Source organism: Diadema antillarum, unplaced genomic scaffold (assembly GCF_040938485.1).
Source record: "Diadema antillarum isolate AM-2024a unplaced genomic scaffold, OU_Dant_1.0 scf00000075, whole genome shotgun sequence".
NCBI classification, from domain to species: Eukaryota; Metazoa; Echinodermata; class Echinoidea; order Diadematoida; family Diadematidae; genus Diadema; species Diadema antillarum.
This window is the reverse complement of record NW_027270964.1, coordinates 599705-623034: the sequence shown is the minus strand read 5'-3', so window position 1 is coordinate 623034 and position 23330 is coordinate 599705. Positions and strand designations below refer to the sequence as shown.

Here is a 23330-nt window from a genome sequence, read left to right as displayed (position 1 = left end):
TGAAAGTTGCAATAAAAAACAAAAAAACAATTATAGATAGATACAGTTGAACCTCTCGTATCCGGACAAGTCGGGACCGGGGCTCATCTGGATAAGGAATTTGGCCGGATACGGGAGACTCGATGCTTTATACATGTACATATACATACATAATATTATGTACTGATGTAGCCCATTGTAGTACCCCATGTAGTAATGTGTATACTACAACCTTTTCATTGTTACACTCAGTAACAGACCCCAAAATAGAGGTTCGTGTTTGCAAGAATGAAATAATTTTCTTTTATAAATTCTTGGGATGATTTACTTAAATAATTATTAAGAAATATATCAAGTATATGTAATTCATTGTGTTTGTGTAGGAGATCTCAAGGAGTTGGGAATCCCCCTTTCCTCCCGTAATTATTTTTTTTAAAATCACGGCGAGATTGCGTCCGTATAATAGAGAGATCCGGATAAAGGGAGGCCGGATAAGAGAGGTTCAACTGTAGATAGATAGATAGATGGATAGATGTTTTAGTTTACTATGATGCAGCATTGGTGGATTTGTACATGGTATGTAATCTATTTTCTGTGTCCTCGTTGCACACTTCGTTCACTTTGATTCACAGCACACGACAATCACCCAGGAGCACGCAGACCAGCAAACAGTCGTCGACGTGTTCCACGGAGGAGAACTCCACCAAGATGGCGGCGGACACGCTGGAAGAGCTGGACTGGTGCCTGGACCAGCTGGAGACGATGCAGACACACCGGTCCGTCAGCGACATGGCAACCAGCAAGGTACGGGGATGCGGGGAGGAGGAGGTCCATGAGTGCAAGGAGGAGGAGGATGGAGCGGAGAATGAGAGTGATGATAATGATGATGATGATGATGATGATGATGATGATGATGATGAAGATGATGATGATAAAGATAGTGATACCAATAGAATGATGATGATGATGATGATGATGATGATGATGATGATGATGATGATGAAGATGGTAACACCAATATGATGATGATAATGAAGGTCATATTGGTAAAAAAAAGGATGATGTTGATGGTGATACTTTTGCTTGTGGTGGTGAAGATGATGATGAAAATGATGATGATGACGATGATGATGATGATGATGATGATGATGATGATGATGATGATGATGATGATGAGAAGGAGGAGGAGGAGGACAATGACAAAGGGATAATGATGGTGATGATGATGGATGGAATCAAAGTTAATTGTGTCAGTGAGGAGGATGAGACAATCTTCTAGGATGCTAACTAATGACATAGATGAATGCGATGAAGGTGGGAGGAATATATATCCAAGTCGGAGATGATCAGAACTTGGTGGTCAGTGCAATGGCACCCAGCAGAGCATAGAATCTGTCTGGTAGGTGGGGCAGCAAGACGTGGGAGAGAGTGGAATGGAAATGTGGAAGTGATGATGCTAAGGGTGGTGATACTGATATGTTCATCATCATGATGACTTATAATCAATGTAGCTATGATGATCAATCACCATCATGGTCATCATCATCATCATCATCATCATCATCATCATCATCATCATCATCATCATCCTTGTGATTCTGGTGGTGGTGGTAGTGGTGGTGATGTGGTAAGCAGGAAGATGGTGATTGCAATGATGATGACACAGATGGAGATGATGATGATAAAGAGTGGTATTGTTGATGATAAGATGAAAGCCATGGCACTTAAAGGTTATGTAACAGATTGTGATAGTGATGTGGAGTGGTAAGAAAATGACAACGGGGGATGTCAAGATACGTGATGATGGGTAGACTCTTTACCAGAGCTCCTCTCCAGCATCCCGCATTGGTCTTTCCTCCACCGATAGGCTCCTCCCGTCGCCGTGCCGAATCCACAAATCATCATGGATAAGTTACGTGCCCGAGCGCACAGAAACATTAATGAGGGCGAGAATGACTTCTTCCACGGAGGAAAAAGTGCGTAACCTCGAGCGCACTCTTGACACCTTTCAGAATATCCCCTCTTCTTCCAATCATCTATAAAATAAAAAAAAAGGAAGAGACTCCGTGGGGAAATACTTTCGATTCTTCCGTTGATTTGGTTATTTTGTGACACTGCCCCGGCCGTCTCCTCCAAAATAGTAAGGAGGAAAAAGTGCGCAAGTCGCTTCCCGTTTGGACACAATTCTCTTTATCATCCACATTGGCGCGACAAACCCATTCCCGCGGTGGTTTGCAAGGAGATCGATGTCACGCTGGTAATGTGTATTCCGTGCCCCACCAGAAAATGGAGAGCTGTCTGCAAGCAATCTAATTTCTTCTTTTTTTCAGAAAAGAGAGAGAGAGAGAGAAAGGAGATTGAATGCAGATACCAGCCGTTGGCGGCCTCACCTCAGACAATGTCCCCTCCCATCTCCTGATCGTGGCCGAGATTCATCGCTGGGTAAACCCCCTGATCTGACACGGAGCCCTAGAAATGCCCTCCAAATGCCATCCTCTTGTTACACCGTCATTTGAGTCCGTGGAATCGCCGTCAAAACCCCACAATGGCTTTTATCCAGAAGGAGAGATAATCTTATCTGTTTGCACAGAGAGTGAATGAACTCCAAAAGGCGGCGTTTCGTAAAAAGATGTTATGATAGCAATTCTTGTGAGGAATGTCGACTTCTTTTTTTTTTCTTGTAGCAACAGCCAGTCGGAAAGCAGGAGTCTTGTGTCATAAACATGACACACTTGCCACTGCAGGAAGAGTTGTTGTCATAGCAACTTTTTTTTTAAATGAAATTGAGCCCAGAAGGATTCTTGTATGCAAATAAGTGATGATGCTTTTAAAAAAAGAAGAGATAATTTGCCATGACAACGGAGACAAACGGAGACAAACACACACGCAAACAGACAGGAAATGCTGATATATCATATGAGCTCATACCTCCAAAGTACTCTTTGGAATTTGAGACAGTAAGTAATTTCAGTGTCCTGTTCGAGAATAATTTCACAGATAATCTATGTATGTGAGTTTTCAAAACAGACACAAAACACATCAGCAGGGTGGAGGCCACACCTGTTCGAAGTTTATTTGCGCTGACCTACTTTTGATAGACTTGAAACTGGTTTCCCCTCTAGTGCATAGTGTATACATTGTGTCCAATTACAGGCAGTCTCATGTGACACTAGAATTGATGAACTAGTACATTGTATTTGACTTTATTGCATGAAAGATCCTAAACAATTTATACTCAATAGAATGCTGATTTAATCACACTTTGATAATCAGGAGTTATTGCACTTTCAGATAATTGTAACTGCCCAATTTCTAGATTTAAATGCTGTAGTGTCATCTCAATCAGCCGATAGACGTGCATTATGTAGATGAATGGCTGAACTTGTTACTGGCATTTTGCAGCAGTAATCACCACTTCTCAGTGGAGCGCCCTCTGAGGAAGCTTATGCATACACGTTTCAAACTGACTGCCAGTGGGCAAATTGAGCAGCGTCATCAGTCAAAGTGACCCACAGAATTATTCAGAGCTGAATTTCTCGGTAGGAATAGTGCCCGCGAGTTGGGCTTTCTCCTGGTGATGAATAAAACGGTCACAATCGCAAATTTCTAGAGGCTCTTGCGCTGTTGCAATTAGCTTTGGCTCTTTAGCTCTCCATTCTTGACGGTCAGTGTAGATAGCAATGTTAGGGTCTTTCAAGAAAGGCTAACTCCAGTTCTGGTTGATATTAAAAAAAAAATGTTGTGTATAAGAAAAAGAAATTGCCAATGGTGTCAAAGGTTAGGGCCTATAGAGTACTGACTTCGTGAAGAATGAAAATCTTATCTGAGTGGCTGAGGTTCAAACTAGTGGGCTGTTTTGCAGTTTAGGAAAATAGCCCGACATTACGAGTGTGCGTCTTCATCAGCTCGAAAAAACAGTAAGCTTGAATAGTTAGCCCAAAGTTGATGCATGCGTACTTTGCATCATTACTCTGCTCGACTCGCTCAGCCACAGAACTCTACGTATAGAGCTCTGTGGGTTCAGTGGTTGGTTTGAATGATGGGATTGAGAAAATTTCGGACTGATGGAGATGCAACCTAAGAAGCGTGCTAATTCACAAATTAGCGCAATGTTTCACAAACTAGACCAAGATTTTGGGGGAAAGTTTTCACTATCAAATAGCGCGCTATTTGCATCTTCATTGCACAAATTCTGGGTTAATTTGACATCGGGCTAATTTCCCAACCACAAAATAGCATGCTATTTTGAGCTATAAAACACCTATATCATCCTTATTGCTGTTTTGGAATCTCCCTCATTTTGATGAATCAGACCAAGAATCAGAATCGGAATCAAATGTGAGAACGCTGGCAGCCCTGTTGCCTCGATTGTCAATTTGACATTAGTGCCAATGGTGAGATGATGATGCTTGTGGTTGAGGTGTTTCAAACCATGATTGCAGAATTGATTGTGGTTGTCATGGCGATGATTCAGTTGTGGTAGATATGTGGTGTTTATTGTTTTTATTTATTATTGCAAGTTATTGTTTAATAAGGCCCCATTTTCTCTCTCTTCTTTTCTTTAAAACACAACATCATGGTGATGATTGATTTACTGCATTTTTTTTTTCTAATCATGATAGCTGTGCAGATCTCAGTGGTAACAGATATAGTTGCCATGGCAATGATGATGAAGGCGGTAAAGATGATGATGATGCTGGAGTTGTCATCGTGGTGATGCTCATTGTTGTCATGGCGATAACAAAGAGGAAATTTTCACAGATGGTGTGTCAGCAGTGTGAATGATGTTGAAATGTAATACTCCTTTCTCTCAGTACTAGATGTGAAATCTATGAGGATATCCTTTTCAAGGGTATCATTTCAAAAGAATGTCTTTTCAGATGAAAGGATTTAACAGGTTGGGATGGTAGTTGGTAAAATTGATGTTTGTCCAAAGCGATGATTTTGCAGTAGTGGGTAATATGAATGAAATTTGCAAATGTTTTTCATCCATCACAGTTCAAAAGAATGCTGAATCGGGAGCTGTCTGCCTTCTCAGAAACCAGTAAATCAGGGAACCAGATTTCTGAATACCTCTACACAACATTTATTGGTGAGTATGCGTCTAAAACTTTACATAATATTTAATACGAGATCTCTGAATATTCCTTCAAGGTATTTATTGGTGAGTGTACACCGTGAAGGGGAATCTTACTGAAACATACACATATGTGGTTTCTGTAAAAACAGAAATGGTAGAACACATCAGTGAAATTTGAGGAAATTGGATGATTCCTTCAAAAAACAAGGCTTTTCACAAATGTGATTATTTATTGCAACTTGCAGGATAAGAAAGATACAAGTTGTGATGTCACAGTAGGGGAACAAAATGAAGAAAATTTAAAGAGAATTTCACATTTCTTTTTTTAATGAAAAAAAGCATATCCCTCAAGTTACTGCTGACATTTGTTAAGGGTAGTATTATTTCCCCTGCCCTCTGAAGTTACAAGTGTTGTTGTTTTTTTGTTAGAAAAACAAATATGTATTTCTGTCTATAAAGAATAAATATATATTTTAGTATTATAATCATGATTGAGGTATTCTTTACCAGTGTTAGTGTTGTTTGGAGAAACAAAGATGTAAGGAGAGACTTGTTCCTATCACTACGGACTGATTGAAACTATTTACTCCCCCACCCCCCCCCCCCCCCCCCCCCCCCCCACCCCCACCCCCGGCAAAAGAAAGGAGAATAAGAATCCAAACTAATCTTTCAAAATGCTTTCATTACAAGTTTTTGTCTTTGAACATAAAAACAAATGCATTATTCATTGAGCAGAAAACAGAAAAGTAAGAAGACACAAGATAAATGGATGCAGCAATACAGTGGGCACCTGTTTTACTGCGCCACGAGTTTGTCACAAAACAAAGACACAGTCCTCGTTATGAAGCTATTAGACTGCGAGGCATGCAATCAGTGGAGTCTATCCATTGTAGGGAGGGATAATACGCATACATACGTATGTATATATCCCTCGCCTAAGAGTGTACTTTAAAATCGGGGAGATTTGTCCGCATCAATTTGCCTCCCAGATTGTCGTCGCCATGGTGACGGAGACGGGGAGACTTGTAGCCATCCTCGAAAGAGACAGGCTGATGAGAGACCCCCCAGAGGGCGATATTTTGCCGCCCTGAAATCGAGGAGAACCGCCGGGCCCGAGGCTATTGCCTTTTGTCGCTTTCCAGCCTCCACAGAGGGTCGAAACGTCCCCGTAGTTGTCGCATCGTGGGGACTCTTTATTTTTAGACGGGCTTTATCGAGGGGAATGAGAGGGGTACAGATCAGTCTCTGATGAGATTTCCGTCCGAAAATATTTTTCTTTATCAGTGCCAAAGGGACTCTACCAACCAAGAGAAGATGAAACAGGCATCACCTGTGGATCTACTACAGCCTCTGCTGTGATGAGGCAGAAGATATATTATTCTAGTTCATTTGGCTGTTCCAGTTTTAGCATCCAAATAAAATCAATCCTCTAACATAACAGGATGTTTTCTTTTCTTCTTCTTCTAATTCTTTCATTTATTTTGTCACACAATCACTTGATGACGCATGCTTGCGTAAACTGATTTTAATTTTTGTGTACTTATTTTCTTTGCCTTTCTCAAAATGTCCAAGTGAGCCATTTTTGGAGGCTGGGGTGGGGGGACCTTTTACGTGAAGCTGCCACTGAAAAGCTGCTTGACGGACACTCTGAAGTTTATTCTCCTCGTGCTGACTATAAAGCTCTATATTTTTGGTGACAGGCTTGTTTTTGTAGTAAAAATTGCATTGATATATAGAATCATAGTAATAATAGTTTGACAAAGATGAACAAAAACATTTCAGAAATTTGAACAAGGCTGTTATATTCATACTTGATTTTGTTGTTGTTACTATTGTTGTTGTTGTTTATCCAAGGTTACATTTATCTACTCACTTTTGGTGCAGAATTAAGATTTCCAAACAACTTTTTGGGAGTTTTGGGAAGTTGATAAATGCAAAGCTGTTTTGAATATGGGGTTAGAATAGAAACGTGTTTCTGAAATGCCAAAAAAGTGCGATTGCAAACACATTTGAGCCAGAAATGCATTTCTGTAGAGTTGATAAACTCAAAGTTTATATGAAATGCATTTATAGCTCGGACCTGCCCACACCCAGTCGAATCACAACAGAGTTGATGAACGCAAAAACTCAATAGACCAATCCAAAAGGCATTTGCAAATGCATTTTGAGAATGGATATTGAAAGGCGCCTCAGACATGGGAAAGTTGATAAATGCAGTCTTTATGTTACAAGTAGAGTCATTTCATGTTGGAGTTTGATTTTCCTGCTCTGCTGTGCAGCTCTAATAACAGACGAGAGATTGGGGTAGTATTGATACAGGGCTGTACTTTCATTAGGAAAGCACAATTTCAACTTTCAACCACATTGACAAGTGTTAGGTTAGGAGTGGGCGGGGTCAGCATCATGCTCATAACAACCCTATTTCAATTTGAAGGTTTGTTGTTTGTTTGTTTGTTTTTTCAAATACCTTATGACCACTAAAAGGTAGTTTATGCAATGCAGGATATTGTTACAAAATATATCGGGAACGTTTTGTCGATCGTCATTTCAATAGTGGGAATGTAAGACAGTGTTATTTAGAATTCTAAATGTTTTTGATTGGAATATGGAGCTTCTTCTTCATTTAATGTAGAAGAATGACATTCAGTAAGATTCATTTCCATTCCACTCAAGACTATGCTCAAGGTAGGAAGTAACAGTATACAAATAATGACTGCTATGAGGGGCACAATTAAAGTTATGGTTTTCACATCACCGAGGGCCTACATAATTTTAACTGTGCCCCGAATATCAAGCATTCATTATTTGTTTTATATACCGAAAATATAGATTCTGAAATATAGATACCAAAAATATAGATTCTAGTCTCTTTTACTGCACTCGCAATCAACGCTGATCGACAGCGCGGCAATCGTATCATTGGTGCGTACATATGAGTGATCTATGTGTACGGGGTTGCGACTGTCTCCTAACCTATTTACAGGGCACAGTTGATTCTATGCCCCGGGCACAGCAAATGACGTCATTTTGACCAAAAATGGGGCACAGCTATTTTCATGACTCCACTTTTATCCAATCAGATGAGAGCAATCTATATATGAGGTATATGATATGGAATGATGTGCAGAGAGAAGAGAAGGTAGCCTGTCTGTGCTTGAAAACCCCAGGGTAATCACCGCACGGATACATCAACTCTCTCCTCACATCTTTTGTCATCATACTACACTCTATATGCCATATATATTTTTTATGGTTTTTGTTTTTTGCGAATTTCACGAGTCGGGTGCTATTCACAAATTTAACAACACGCAAAATTATCGACACTGATCTGAACATGGATGTGACGTGCACGTGTGCATTATTCTGTTTGTTACTACACTCCACAATCACAAATCTAACCACTTGTGAAATTGTCAGGAAGCCCCGAGTTGTGAAAAATTAGACTCGCTAAATATATGGTGTATTCAGTATATATATATACATATATATATATATATATATATATATATATATATATATATATTATATACAATTGTATATAAAACTTTTTTTTAAATTCCGCCTCACAGACAAGCAACAAGAAGTTGACGTGCCCGTACCGACGTCGGCGAGGGAACTGGCGCCCTCGCCCTCACCGCTGAGCAAGATGCCGGCCTCCAAGAAGCTGCTGAAGGCCAACGAGCTGACGAAGGTCAAGGGGGTGGGGCTGCAGCAGAAGGTGCGGCATCACAACAGCCTCGCCAATGACACTACTGTGCACAAATACGGCATGCCCGTCAAGAAGGAGCGGGAAGACGATCTGGAGAAGGTGAGGAATGGAACATTGAAGGCATCGTGCAGAGCCCCATCTTATAAAGACTTACAATTGTTTTGAATCAGTCATTTGTGACCCTATGTGGTGATAAACCCACCAGAAATTTGCCAGAAGTTGATCTTTAGCTAACGACAGGGATTCTGAAAGAGCAGACTCTAAGCTTTAGAATGATGCATTGCTCGAAACAAATCAACTTTCCTATTCCTGTCCATATAATGGAAAGAAAGGATGCTCTGGAAAAGTGTCTCCTGAGAAAAGGAGCTTTGAAGTTCAGGGTCCATTCGAGTGCTTACGTCTCACCAAACTGTGCTCAGTGCAATTAATGGGACAGAAACAGGATGTAAAATTCTAGGACAACCACAATGAAGGGATTATCAGATTAAGCTGAAATTGTGCACATTTTCTAGCCCATTCTATTCATGATTAATACTAACTTTCAAAGCGCTAGCATTATCTTTTCAAAAGTTATTTGAATTGAATATGAAGAGTGTGTAAAGGGATTTAAGAAATGAAAAGGGGCCTCAAAGATATTCTACAAAAAAGTGTTCCAGAAAATCTGCAAAGAATCAACTTCCCATTTGTTATATGAACCCAAACTTTAGAATTAAGTTGAATAAGAATTGTTCATTCAGAAAGTATAATAAACTAAAGATTGACTACAGTAGGTTGACCCATTTTACCTATTTTGAGTCCTCTCGTAAATTCTTGGTGTGCGACTTTTATTGGTTTTGTGATGCGAGGTCACATATGCTCCCAATCAATCATAATTTTGCAATTGATTTCAAACCTTTCCTATAACAAAAGTTGTGATCGATGCCAGTCACAACTTTATTGAATGAAATTGATCGCGTTTCAGTCAAAAGTTGTGATTGACTCTAAATGAATCATGGGAAATCCAATGCAAATTTCAGGTATGTGTGCCCATAATCTTTTATCATGGCTATCTCTCAAAACACTGAATAATTAATTGATCGAATAATTGATGTGTGTAATTGATGAAGGGCAGTTTGTCATTCAGTTGCAGATTTTTAGATTTGTAATATGAAGATATCAAAGTTAGGCATGCATTACAGACTGATAACCAATAGAGTCTGATCCTTGTATTTAGAGGAATAGTTGAAATTAATCACAATTTAAAATCATTCACAAGTTGATGATATTTGAAAATGATTTCAGACACAAGTTTTATAAGACAGGGCCCTAAGTCTTGCTGTCTGCTTTGATAATCTATCACATTTTCTTTTTCTCTTTTTTTCGCGCATTATGTCCTCTTCTATAAGACAACCTACACTGTAAACCATCCATGACGATGATTGGTTTGTTCGAACTTCACTCCACATCTCCTTAGCACTTCATCCATGTTGCAGCCATTCATTACGTGGAGAATAATGTTACAGGAGCTCATTCTGTTGGTCGGGCACTTTAGAAAATGCAATTAATTGATTAATTATTTGATTTGATTACTCATTACATGTACTTGATATTTGTATGTCTTTTACTTCGTCACTTTCTCTTCCTTCCGCGCCTAGAGCACTCTGCAGAGTGGATTTGGCGCTATATAAATCATATCAATTATTATTATTATTATTATTATTAAACAAGGGCTACTTGCCAGGGGGATGAGGATAGTTTAACACGGTAATTGAATTTGAAACATAATCCACGCACAGGTGTAAGATTAATCACATAGGGATGTGCCGAGCACTCCAACTGATAAAAGTGCCTGCTAGAGAGAAGGAGCATAGTCTAAAAGCCATCAAGAAAGATATCTGCGGTCTCTTCACAATAGTGCAAGATTTTTTTTTTTTTTTTCATCACAGGTTTCGTAAGAAGTAAAATACGGACGACTGGATTGACAACTTTGCGTTCTGGGTGTAGGAATATAAATTTTGAAAGAGCCAGAAACAGAATCTATGATGGCAACAGCCAACAAGGTTTTAAATGACTTTTTTTTTCCCCCCAACAGGAGTTGAGGCTACTAGATACGTGGTGTATCGATATCTTCAAAATTGATGAAATTACGAGTCACAGACCTCTAACGGCAGTCATCTTCAGGTTATTTGAGGTGAGTCCAATGTTGTTTTTGTTTCATTCTTAATCATTATCATTATCATCATTGTTCAGTAGTACTATTACTAGCCAGTAGATAATTGGATCTCATATGTGACGGTTGATTAAGTTTGTGCCCACAAAGTGAATACTGTGTTGCTCAAAGTAGACGTTTTGTAGTTATCGTGAATGAAAGTGAGCAAAGAAATTGGGATTCCATCTGAATAGAATCTCATTTTCTTTGCTCATTTTCATTTAGGATGATCATATATTTCTGGTCAGTTTCCTTGTATGTGTTTGAATTTATCATGTTGTAATTTTGTAACTTACATCTGTTTGTGGAGCCTTCTGCTCCCCCCCCCACCTACATTGTACCACCATTACCACCCCACCCACCCCTACCCACCAACATGATCACAACCCCCCAACCAACATAATCACCACTGCCACAATCACCTCTACCCAACAATGTATCGTATAGTTCAGATAATATTTCACTTCTTCATATAAACTCTAGGAGTTTGAATAAAAATTTTGAATATTTGGAAAATCTTTTGCACTCTTTAAACAATTTTGAATTTTCTGTTATTGGAATAAGTGAAACTTGGTTACATCAAAACTCCCCAGATATCTTCAATTTACCCAATCATAAATTAGTTAGGGCTGATCGTCAAGGAAAAAGGGGTGGCGGTGTTGCGTTTTATATTGCGCAAAACTTACAGTTCAAAATCCGTTCTGAAATCTCGTTAAGATATGCAGAAACGTTATTTATTGAAATTGAGAACCCAATCTCTAAAAACGTTATTATAGGTTTAATTTATCGACCTCCTGATCTGAACTGTGAATTATTTTGTGATGAATTGGATTTATATCTCCATAAGATAGATAATGAAAGCAAACATGTTTTTATTTTTGGTGATTTCAACATTAACTTTTCCCCCACATCCGATAACAATAATTCCCTTAATTTTATGCATTTAATGTATTCATATGGTTTTATGTCGATTATCAATAAACCCACCAGGATAAATCCACACTCGTCAACTCAGATTGATAATATATTTTCGAATGTGTATAATAATACAATTATGGGGGGGTATATTATGTTCTGAAGTTTCTGATCATTTACCAATATTTTCAATTTGTGAATGTAAAGTGGGTCGTAATAAATTACATGATAAAATATGGTACTATAAAGAGTCAAAACGTAATGTGGAATTATTGAAACAGAATTTATTTTTAGAGGAATGGACAGATATTTATAGTATTAACAATGTTAATTTGGTATATAAATGTTTTAATGATAAATTGTTGTATTATTATGAAAATAATATTCCTTTATGCAGAATAAAAAGTAACCGAAATAAACCAAGAAATCCTTGGATTACAAAAGGTATTTTGAAATCCATAAACACTCGTAATTTTTTGTATAAGTTACATATTCGTAACCCAACTGAATCTAATTTGAATATGTATAAAGTTTATCGAAATAAATTGACAAAATTGATTCGTTTATCCCGCAGATTATATTTTTCTGATAGAATGAAAAAGGTTTCTTCGAATATTAATGCAACATGGAAAATTATTAAAGAGGTCCTAGGTAAAAAGCCTGATTCTCCGCCAACGGATGATATCACATTAAACGGTATTAAAATAAATGATCCTAATATGTATGCTAATTCATTTAACTCATTTTTCGTTAATATCGGTCCGGAACTTGCTACTAAAATTAGCAATACTTCTGCTCATTTTACAGATTATCTTTTTGACCAAAATCAAGAGTCTATTTATTTTAACCCAACAAGTCCCAGTGAAATCATTAGTATCACTAAATCTTTAAATAGCTCTAAATCTTGTGGTTCTGATAAAATAAGTATGATGTTATTGAAAGAAATAGTTTATCCACTCGCAGAACCGTTAAGTTATATATTTAATCTTTCTTTATCACAAGGTATTTTCCCCGACCTGCTGAAAATAGCGAAAGTTAATCCTGTACATAAAAAAGATGATCCTTATGAAATTAGCAATTATCGTCCTATTTCTTTATTGCCTAGTATATCCAAAATCTTAGAAAAAATTGTTTATAATAGACTTCTTAAATTTATTAATAAGTATGATTTACTTATTCCCAATCAATATGGTTTCAGAAAAAATTATTCAACTGATTTAGCACTAATACAAATTTATGACAAAATTATGAGTGCTTTTGCAAACAAAGAACATGTTGCAGGTATATTTTGCGATTTGAGTAAAGCATTCGATACTCTTGATCATTCTATTTTACTCACCAAACTTAGTCATTACGGTATTCGAGGACAAGCACTTTTATGGCTTAAAGATTATCTAACTAATAGAAGACAATATGTTATTTTTAATGGTTGTGAATCTGACCCCCTTTTAATTAAATGTGGTATTCCTCAAGGCTCAATTCTAGGCCCATTATTATTCCTTCTTTATGTTAATGATATCATAAATACATCCTCTCTTCTCTCTTTTGTTCTATTTGCTGATGATACGAATATATTTTATTCTCATAAAGATCTTAAGATTTTAAATGACACTTTAAATATTGAAATTAGTAAAGTATCAAATTGGTTTAAGTCTAATAAACTTTCTTTGAATATAAAAAAGACTCATTTTATTCATTTCAAACTTCATTCTCATAATGAAGATACGTTGATACATATTAACATTGATGATATCCCATTAGAAAAGAAAATGAATTCAAAATTTCTAGGAGTATATATAGATGAAAGTTTGACTTGGAATGAGCATTTACATTATGTTACAACGTGTATTTCTAGAAATATAGGGATAATTTCCAAGCTGAAGTTCTTTCTTCCTCGTTCAATTTTATTTCTATTATATAATTCCTTAATTCTCCCATATATAAGTTATTGCAATGTTGTATGGGGTACTTGCGGCTCTACCAAAATAAATTCTATATTTAGATTACAAAAGAAAGTTATACGTATTTGTACAGGATCGCATTTTCTGGCTCATACTGATTCTTTATTTCATGAGCTTAAAACATTGAAGGTTTTTGATTTGAATATTATTCAAGTAGCAGTAATTATGTTCAAATATATACATCATCAACTTCCATCATCGTTTGATAACATGTTTAGGTTTAATACTTCTGTCCATTCGTACCCTACTCGTATATGTAAAAATTTCCACCTTTTGAATCCCAAATTATTAGTGACACACAAATCTATAAGACATTCGGGTCCGGATATTTGGAATAATCTCCCGGATAATATAAAGTCTTGTTCAAGTATTTATTCTTTGAAAGCTTCACTTAAACGATATTTGATACAATTATATTCTCCAAACCAATTGAGCTAACAAATATTTATAGTATAGATTGTCATCTTATTGTCAATCTCAATTTTCTTCCTACAACTGCATCTTGCACTCTCACCTGCAACTGCACTGCACTCACCTGATCACCTTCCTCCAAGAGAGTTATGTCGTTGGATAGTCATTTTATGAGGCCTCCATCCATTTCAAGCTTAATCGCTTATGATGGTGGTCTCCTGCATTCAATTATCTCTGTTGTTTACTGAAAAATACTGTATATTTTATTTTATGTTTCTGTGTATCTACATTGATCAATGCAATCACCTATGTGAATCTATTTATGTACTGTTATCGATTTATTTCACTGCACTTGTTATTCTTTGTCTTTGTACTTTTTGAAGTTTGCATTCAAATTGCATCTGATTGAATGCAGAAATAAAAGCAAACAAACAAACAAACAAACAAACAACTATAAAGGTAAGAGAACTCGTACTTTATTGACATATATCGCTTCTTTTCATGCTTGTCTGCAGGACCGGGGTCTGCTGAAGACGTTCCAGATCGCGGAGAAGACGTTCCTGGTCTACATGATGACGCTAGAAGACCACTACCACAGGGAGATCATGTACCACAACCAAACCCATGCAGCTGACGTGGTTCACTCCACCCACTATCTCCTCTCGGCGCCCGCCTTAGAGGTCAGTAGGGGGGATGCCCACGCCCTCCTAGCTGCATTTGGGGGATGAAGGGGTTAAATTTTACAGCTCTGGGAGGGATGTGTAGTGTAGAATGTGGGAGCATTGAAGTACTAAAGCAGTAAAACATGTGATGATATAGTCGCCTGAGAAAATGAAGTACAATGTGTGCATCATGGTGAACAATTACCATAAAAAAGTCACCATTGTATATGATGTCATAATCTCATCATTGATCCCAGATATGATTTCATGTAGTAGGAAATACACTGTACAGGTGATCATGTAATAGGAAGTGGAGACACACTGTTCTAAATTTATCGCTCACAGGAACCATTGTATATTTGATAGATGGGAAATGGCCTCCTTCGTAAATCTTGAGATAAACATGGTCATCGAGATGGGCCATTCTTTGTTTTGTATACATAAATATTTCTTTATCAATTTCTTATGGAATGTAGATCAAGAGAAGAGGTTTATGGCATCATTAGTAGGGGATTTGAAGACTCGTGTTAGTATAGCTTTCACAGATAAGGATTTTTTTTTTGTCATTTACTTATCAGATAAGAAGGTACAGGGTGATTGTGATAAGAACTCTTTATCATTGTGCCAGCTATTGATATCGTTTCCAGGTCGTAGAGGCATCCATTGTCATCTGTTGTTTCATGTACCTTCCTTCTCTGTTCCTTTGCAGAACGTGTTCACAGACCTAGAAATAATGTCAGCGTTATTCTCAGCAGCAATACACGATGTGCACCACCCGGGTCTTAACAACCAGTTCCTGTGCAACACAGGTCAGTTGCCCAGTTGGTTGCCTGGTTGGGCAAGCAAATTTTCAAACTTGCAGAACACTTGCCCAAACATGAATTTTACTTGCCCCCAAAAAAGAAAGGCAAAAAATATTAGAAAATTATATAGAAAATCATGTGCGAGTCAAGGGCTTGATAAAACACAATCATTTGAATAAACGGCACACATCGACTCACATGCTCCAGCACATAGGAGTAATAAACTTGGTTCGATCAAGTGTTAATGTATCACTAAACAGTCACTATCTTTGCGGCTTATAACGTATGGTTGATTTTGTGGGTTTGAAGGGAAAAGTGAAAAAGGGGTGGCTTCAAGACTTTTGTTTTGCCCAATTTGGCAAGTATTTTTTTCTTATTGTTCCAAAACACTTGCCAGACTTCAATGATTTTCACTTGCCCTGGGCAATCAGGCAAGTGCTTATGTAGCTCGTTGCTGAGCTTTAAAACTCTGTGCATGCTTTGAGAGCTAATAGGCACAGAAAACCCCCCATAGCATTGTAGGCACCGTCCACCGTGACACAAAAAGGGTTAAGGAAGTAGCGACTCTTCTAAACCAGCCTGGGGGGGGGGGGGGGGGGGGGGGCGGGGGAGAAGTGGAATATTAGTTTCAGTCAGTGTTTTTGTTAGGCAAATAGTTTCATATTGCTTTCTGGAAGGATCATGATACCTATTTATAAATACTTAATCAGGAAGTCGATTGGCTTTTGGCCCAAACAATGGAACTGAACCCAACCCATATCTTCTTTTTTTCTCTATTTTGTTTTTTCTCCTGGCTTTATAAACTGTATAAACAGTACTCTGCCGTGCACGCAAGGCACCTAAGTCGCGAAAGTGTGGAGATGTTGTTGCAATCCAATCTTGTAATAACGCAGTGGAACAAAAGGGGAAATAGAATTCACATATTTCCGCTGTTATGATAACCTCGAGCCTCGAGCAAAGAGTTCATTCAGGCACTGAAATATGAGTGGTCAAATGAAAATTTCCAAACTTGAGGAAAGTCATGCATTGTAGCTCAAAATATGGACTGAAAAGCAGTAAAAAGTAGTAATTTCTGTCAGGTTTTGCTATCGTTTTTTGAGTTACAAGCAATTTGTTACAAATAGAATGTGCATTGATTTATTTTTTTCTGTGAATTGAGTCTTTTCAGAATTAAGAAGGTATTTCTGCTGTCCTTTTGCACAAAATTATGAACAGCTTTAGGGTTGAGCAGGTTTCCCATTTACTATTAGAGACATTTTTCCTTGCTTTCAGAATATGAAGTTCACATTTTTTTTTCACACACAAAGTAGGCAAACTTTAATGCAATGTTTCATTTAGAGATCTGTTTTCAAAATTTTGTCCGCGGCAAATGTGAATTTTTTTCCTCTAACATTGCAGTGGATGTTCATGTGCATTATGAACAGATATAGCAGGACATATACTGGAGTCAGAAAGCACTGAGCATATTACTGTATATGCCATATATTTCTCAAGTATATTTCCCGAATGGGACTTGTAAGACAATTTTGCAATTTGAGAAATAGTTTTTATCTTTTTCCAGAAGAAAATTTAGTGAATTTCCCAAATAGGAGACAATATACAGTGGTATTGAAAAATGATATAGAATAAGACTATATTTTTGAAAGATATCCCTTTACAAATATCAGTCGACTTGCAAACGTCAGTCAACTTCCAAAACTAGCCAATAATTACAAACTCTGCAAAATATACTGAAAAAGTGCAGCAATTTTCTCGTGCATGTTATGTGTACGGAGACATCACTACTTCCCTACAATCTTTGAGCTTGATTTTGCGATATTTACATTGTCATTTATTACAGAGTGTTTCGGAAATTCATTTCTTTCTACCCCCTTTTTCACTTGTCTCCGGCACACAGGGGCAGAATTAGCAATACTCTACAATGACGTGTCCGTTCTGGAAAATCACTCCCTCGCCATCGCTTTCAAGCTCCTCATGGAAGAAAACTGCAATATCTTTGAGTACCTGACAAAGAAGCAGTATCAAACGCTCAGGAAAATGTCCATCGACATGGTAAGAAAGGGAGAGAATCACTGAGAATTAATCCATGATTGCATGCCAGGGGCAGCTGTGCCCAAATGTTTAATATGTTTGTGAGAATTGGCATTATTAGAGACAAATGGTTTAAGATTGCTTTCTCCTTAGTATTATGACTCTTTGTATGTGATGTTATCTGTTTTGGGTTTGTTTTGTTTTTTTTGTCAATTGATACATTCTATATTTTCCCTTCAAGCTCCCTGTGTATCCACCTTCTTTTTGCCAAATATCAGTTTCCAAACAATTCCTGGATTGAAAAAATGACAGAAGAATGAATGTTACATGTTGAAGAGAGTTAAATTAGTGAAAAGCCAGACAAAATTATATTTCCTTACGTTTTCAGGTATATCAGCTAGAATGAAATTGACATACGCTATTGTAGTAGTCATAGAGAATCATTAAATTTCTCTGTGTTATCTTAACTCATATTTTCAAATGATTCTGCAAGTGTGTACTTGTTATGTTGCTTAGTATGGCAACATAGTTCTAGGATTTGTGTCTTCATTTACATTATGAAATTAATCTCCATTATATACAGCATTTATGTGAGAAGTACCATATCTCACAAAATCATATTAATTCACAGCTTTCAGCTTCTCAGCTTTCAAATGTTTTGTTTGGTAAATGACATCTGTATCGCTTTGTGCGGCAAATTAAGATCCCAAGATTTACGTTCTCACTTTGACTGATTCATTTTTGGATGACGTCTGTTGGGATGGTGATGATGATACTAGAGATGCAATGGTCACCAGAAAGTTTGCGCACAATTTATGCTACCTCAACAGGTTCTTGCAACAGACATGTCCAAGCACATGAGTCTACTTGCAGACCTCAAGACCATGGTGGAAACGAAGAAGGTGGCTGGGTCGGGGGTCTTATTACTTGACAACTACAATGACAGGATACAGGTGAGGTCCAGGAGGAGGGAAAGAGGGGGAGGAGGAGGAGGAGGAAGAAGAAGAGGAAGAGGAGGCGTATATGGAGCAGAGAGTTGGAGGAATTGATTTTGCTGATGCTGCTGATGATATTAATGCTGATGATTATTAGGTTGAAGATGTAGGATGATGGTGGTTTTGATGTTGAGGATGATGATGTTGATGTTGAGGATGATGTTGATGAGATGTTCATGAGGATGATGATTGTGATGTTTAGGAGGAGGAGGAGGAGAAGGATGAAAATAGTGCTGCTGGTGATGATGATGAGGGGGAGGTGGGTCGAAGAGAATGATGATAATGATGCTACTGATAATGACAATGATAATGTTAATGAGGAGGAGGAAGAGGAGGAGGAAGAGGAGGATAGTGATGATGAGAAGGAGGAGGAGGATGATTAGGTCAGTTGGAATGATGGGAAATGGCGGCTACAGCCATGATGATGACAGTTGTGACATTATAGCTGCCATGACAAAAGATGATGATGATGGCACACAAGTTATATTTCATGAAGTTAGGATGATTAAAAGTATTATTATTGTTGTTAATCAATAGAGCACCATGAAGAATCGGGTATGGCATGTATGAATAGTTTGCGTTAACTTTGCTTTTATCACTTCAGGTCCTTAAGAATCTTGTGCACTGTGCGGACGTGGCAAACCCAAGCAAGCCGCTGCAGATCTACACCCAGTGGACCTCCATGCTGATGGAGGAGTTCTTCCGCCAGGGCGACCTGGAGCGGGAGAAGGGGCTGGAGATCAGCCCCATGATGGACCGGCAGAACGCATCCATCGAGAAGTCACAGGTGGGTAAGGGTTAAGGGGCGGGGCTCTCTCAGTGGCAGTGTACTGTAAAAGTGGAAATGAATTTTGCAGATGGTGGAGACAATTGAGCAAGCAATTGAAACAGCTCACTACTGCCACAGCCGTTAAACGCTTTGGCAGCATATATATGAACTACGGTTAAAAGAAACTGGTCTGTATTACGACAGCAAATTCAATCACGCTGCAGAACTAAAAATGTGAGGCAAACTACAAATAACAACAATATCTACGATATAATTACCTTGAGGTTAAAGATGTTCATGTGCCTCTTCCAATGGTGTCCATGTAACTCTTCCAACAGGTCGGCTTCATCGACTTTATCCTCCACCCGCTGTGGGAGACGTGGGCGGACCTGGTCTACCCCGACGCCCAGGAGATCCTGGACCACCTGGAGGAGAACCGGAACTGGTACCAGAGCCAGATCCGGGACAGCCCCTCGCCGAGCACCGACAAGGACGGGGGCAGCAAGGCGCACAACGGGGACGACCCCAACGACCTGACCCTGGAGGACCTGGAAGAGAAGGAGGGCGAGACGGACAACCCGGGGCTCGACCAGGAGCAGCAGCGGACGCCCACGCACAGGCAGGACCGGCTGCAGCGCAACTCCCACGTGGAGGAGACGGGAAGCTCCACGGTGGATGCTACCAACGCCCGCAATGCCAAGGGGCCCGCCATCTCGCAGCCCCGTGACGGCGAAGTGTTCAAGTTCTCAAAACTGACCATCAAGGACTCGAAAGAGACGGATCTATAGTAAGACGGGTATGACACAGACACTTCCCCGCTGGAGATGCAGCGAACTCTTCGTGTGCAAAAAAGAGTTTCTATATTTTAATGGAAGACAAAATGTGTGATTTCATTTTAGCAGTTGAGTCAGAAACCAGAACCTCCTCCTCCTGGGCTCTACCCTCATTGATATGCAGCATCGTAATGTCGCAGACGGAAGACGGGGACTCTTCCCAGGAATTGTCACTGGCTCGTGAATCCCCAGAGAGGAATTCTTCGCCGGCAATGCATAATGATGTGCTTCAGAGGAGAGTCCCCACTCCAAAAGGGTGTCGTGCAAGGACGTAAAGCCGATGGATGGTGCGTGATGGAATATCCTCCCACGCAGGAGGAGGCGCAAAGAAAGGGGCAGTCTTCGGTAGATGTGCGATGAAAATAGGACGGGGAAGAAACGACTGGTCGGAGAAAATGTGCCCACGCAGCAAGCGGGTCGTCGGCTCAAGAGCCAAATGCCATGATGGAGGGTGCCGTGAGACTGTGGTCACCCAAACGCTGTCACAGGAGTGAGATGGACACAAAATCCTACCCACAGGCTGTTACTAAAACTGTGATGTGGTATCTACAGCCAGGTCAATTAGTCAATTGCCGGATGGATTTCGCTACGTCTGTCGGGAAGAAAAATATGACTCTATATGTCTTATCATTTCTTTTCCTCTCTTTTTCAGACAGATGTTAATGTGTGTGCTTGTGTGTTGGCGTGGGTGTGTGGGTTTATGTGTGTATGTGTGCGTGCGTGTGCGCGTGTCTGTGTGTTTCCTCACTGTAGCAGTGCGATGCAATATTTGTGACTGAAATATGCATATGACAGCAGTGTTCAGCTGCAGCAACCAACCTCTGATGTTAGCTGCGCAACCCAGATTACATACCAGACCGAAGCAAATCTTTGAAGAGAGCTTCTAGTCGAGTTCATCAACAGTTCAATTTACCTTCATGGATGCCTTTTTGTTGTTCGTCTTGTTTATTTGGGATAGGTTATTTTTAGTGGGGCAGACTTGGGATCCATAGGGGCTAGGTTGAATGGGCTGGAATTAGTTCCATCTCGGTCCACAAGATGAGAACAGTGATAAGTACATGGCTCCTGTGTGGAGCCTCCGATATCCATGCATCGGCCATCAATGTGTTTTTAAGCAGAAATCACATGCCGGGTGTAAGATAAATCTTCAAATTCCTTCAGTTTATGCGAATGGAAGTCCTACATTCGAATGGATTTCTCATGCACTCATTCAGCAGAGCTTGTATATGAGTGCTTTAACTTAAATGACTGATGGATTACATTTTTCTCTGTTGTTCGTCAGTCTAAGTATCTTTACACATTTCAAAATTCTTAAGTCATACTTTTTCCCAAACATTTGTTAAAGGGATGGTATAGTATTGGTTGAGATGATGATTTAGTTTTTCACTTTTTGCATGATACTTAGAAACCACTTTATCATATGTTGAAGAGCATACACTTCTAAGATGGAATTAAAAGTTTATTTGATGAAAATCTGTTCTGAATTGGATGAGATGTCAAAAAAATAAAGCAAAACAAAGTGGTCCTAATTAAAGGTGGGTCCCACCTTTTATAAGCATTGCTTTGTTTTTGATATCTCAGCCATTACAAAATCAATTTTCATCAAATTAACTTTGACTTCCTCTTAGAATTATATGTCCTATCATATTTCATGAGAGGTTTCTCATTATCTCAAAAAAATCATCATCAAAAATGTTGGAAACCTGAAGCCCCGCCTCAACCAAAACTATACCATCCCTGTAATTTGTCCCCCTTTCATTCATATTGTTGGTTAAGGAGCGGTGAGACCATGTACTCCAATGCTGATATCAGAGACTATCTTATGCATTCTTAAGCAGGTACCAACTTGAAATATCTGCATTTAAGGAATGAGCATGGAGAAAAGTCACCTTTGCTAAATGACTTAGGTGTTTAGATAGTTGAGGAGGCATGTACACACTTACACGTGCGCCAGAAAATGTACAAATATAACATATGTATCGTAGTGATTTTATTCAACTTTTTTTGTGATATTACTTTTTTGGGGGACACCCACTGTGGCGGGTGTTACAGTGTGCAGAAGTTGTTGTTTTTTTTTTACACGAGGGAAACTTTTGCCAGATCCCAAAAGCTGATGCTGAATCGCAGTTATGATAATGGAGTCATAATCTAAACATGCAGATGAGAGCAAGCAAGGCAAGAAAAGTTTACTGCTCGTTCATCTATCCATGGGTCTGCCCAGGCCCTCAATGACCGGTCAATGTTGTAATGACAAGATGTGTGAGGGTCAGTGTGAGAAATCCTTCCCCTCCCCCCCCCCCCCCCCCCCCCCCCCCCCAAAGTGGCTACGTGGCATCATCAGTACGTGCTTGAGCACATCTTTTTCGCTGGCCTGTTTGTGAATTTTTGCTCATTGACGAGATTATATTTTTTGACAGAGAGAAAGTTATCTTTAGCAATACTGTGCCCCAGTTTGCATTAGCTGCTGGAAGGCTGAGTGGAGAATGTGAATTATTTAAATCGTGAGTGCTTTGAAATTTCTTCTACCATTGACACAAAATGCGTCGCATATCATACTTATGTATTCAAAGGTGTCGGCAAAGTGGCATACAATGTAAGTGTAAGTAACGTTGCATGAATTAAAACCGAACTTTAATGCGTTCTTGCACAAATCATATTGTATTATCTCATTGAATGCATAGTGCAGAATTTTTTGTGAGGATAATTGTATTTATTTCATTTACATGCTCAAAAAGTGTTGTTTCCACCACAAAGATATGCTTTGAGCATTCATCTGCTTTCATTGCTTTAACTTGTGTGATGATCTGGAGTTTTGATGAGATTTACGTCTGTCAAATTATGATGATCATATATAAAAAATGAGAGACCCCTTATGTGTAACCAATTGGAGCAATATTGGGTTTGTTGTAAAAATTTGGTCAAATACATAATGGAACTTATATGGCTTTAATAGAGCAATGTTATATTGCCTCAATATGAATGGGTATTGTCACC

General features: G+C 38.8%; 1 protein-coding gene across 11 annotated transcripts in view; it reads left to right on the top strand.

The window, feature by feature from the left end:
• Positions 1 to 20306, top strand: part of LOC139717438 (3',5'-cyclic-AMP phosphodiesterase 4C-like) — a 270777-nt gene extending 250471 nt beyond the window's left edge. For all 11 annotated transcript variants that reach the window (XM_071628944.1, XM_071628936.1, XM_071628937.1 and 8 more), the window contains 10 exons: positions 612 to 783; positions 4978 to 5071; positions 8629 to 8867; positions 10840 to 10938; positions 14759 to 14923; positions 15615 to 15714; positions 17606 to 17760; positions 18570 to 18692; positions 19339 to 19521; positions 19842 to 20306. In XM_071628944.1, the coding sequence (XP_071485045.1) occupies positions 612 to 783; positions 4978 to 5071; positions 8629 to 8867; positions 10840 to 10938; positions 14759 to 14923; positions 15615 to 15714; positions 17606 to 17760; positions 18570 to 18692; positions 19339 to 19521; positions 19842 to 20291 (1780 nt within the window). In that variant the 3' untranslated portion in view covers positions 20292 to 20306. The remainder of the gene's footprint in view (positions 1 to 611; positions 784 to 4977; positions 5072 to 8628; positions 8868 to 10839; positions 10939 to 14758; positions 14924 to 15614; positions 15715 to 17605; positions 17761 to 18569; positions 18693 to 19338; positions 19522 to 19841) is intronic.
• Positions 20307 to 23330: the final 3024 nt, after the last annotated feature.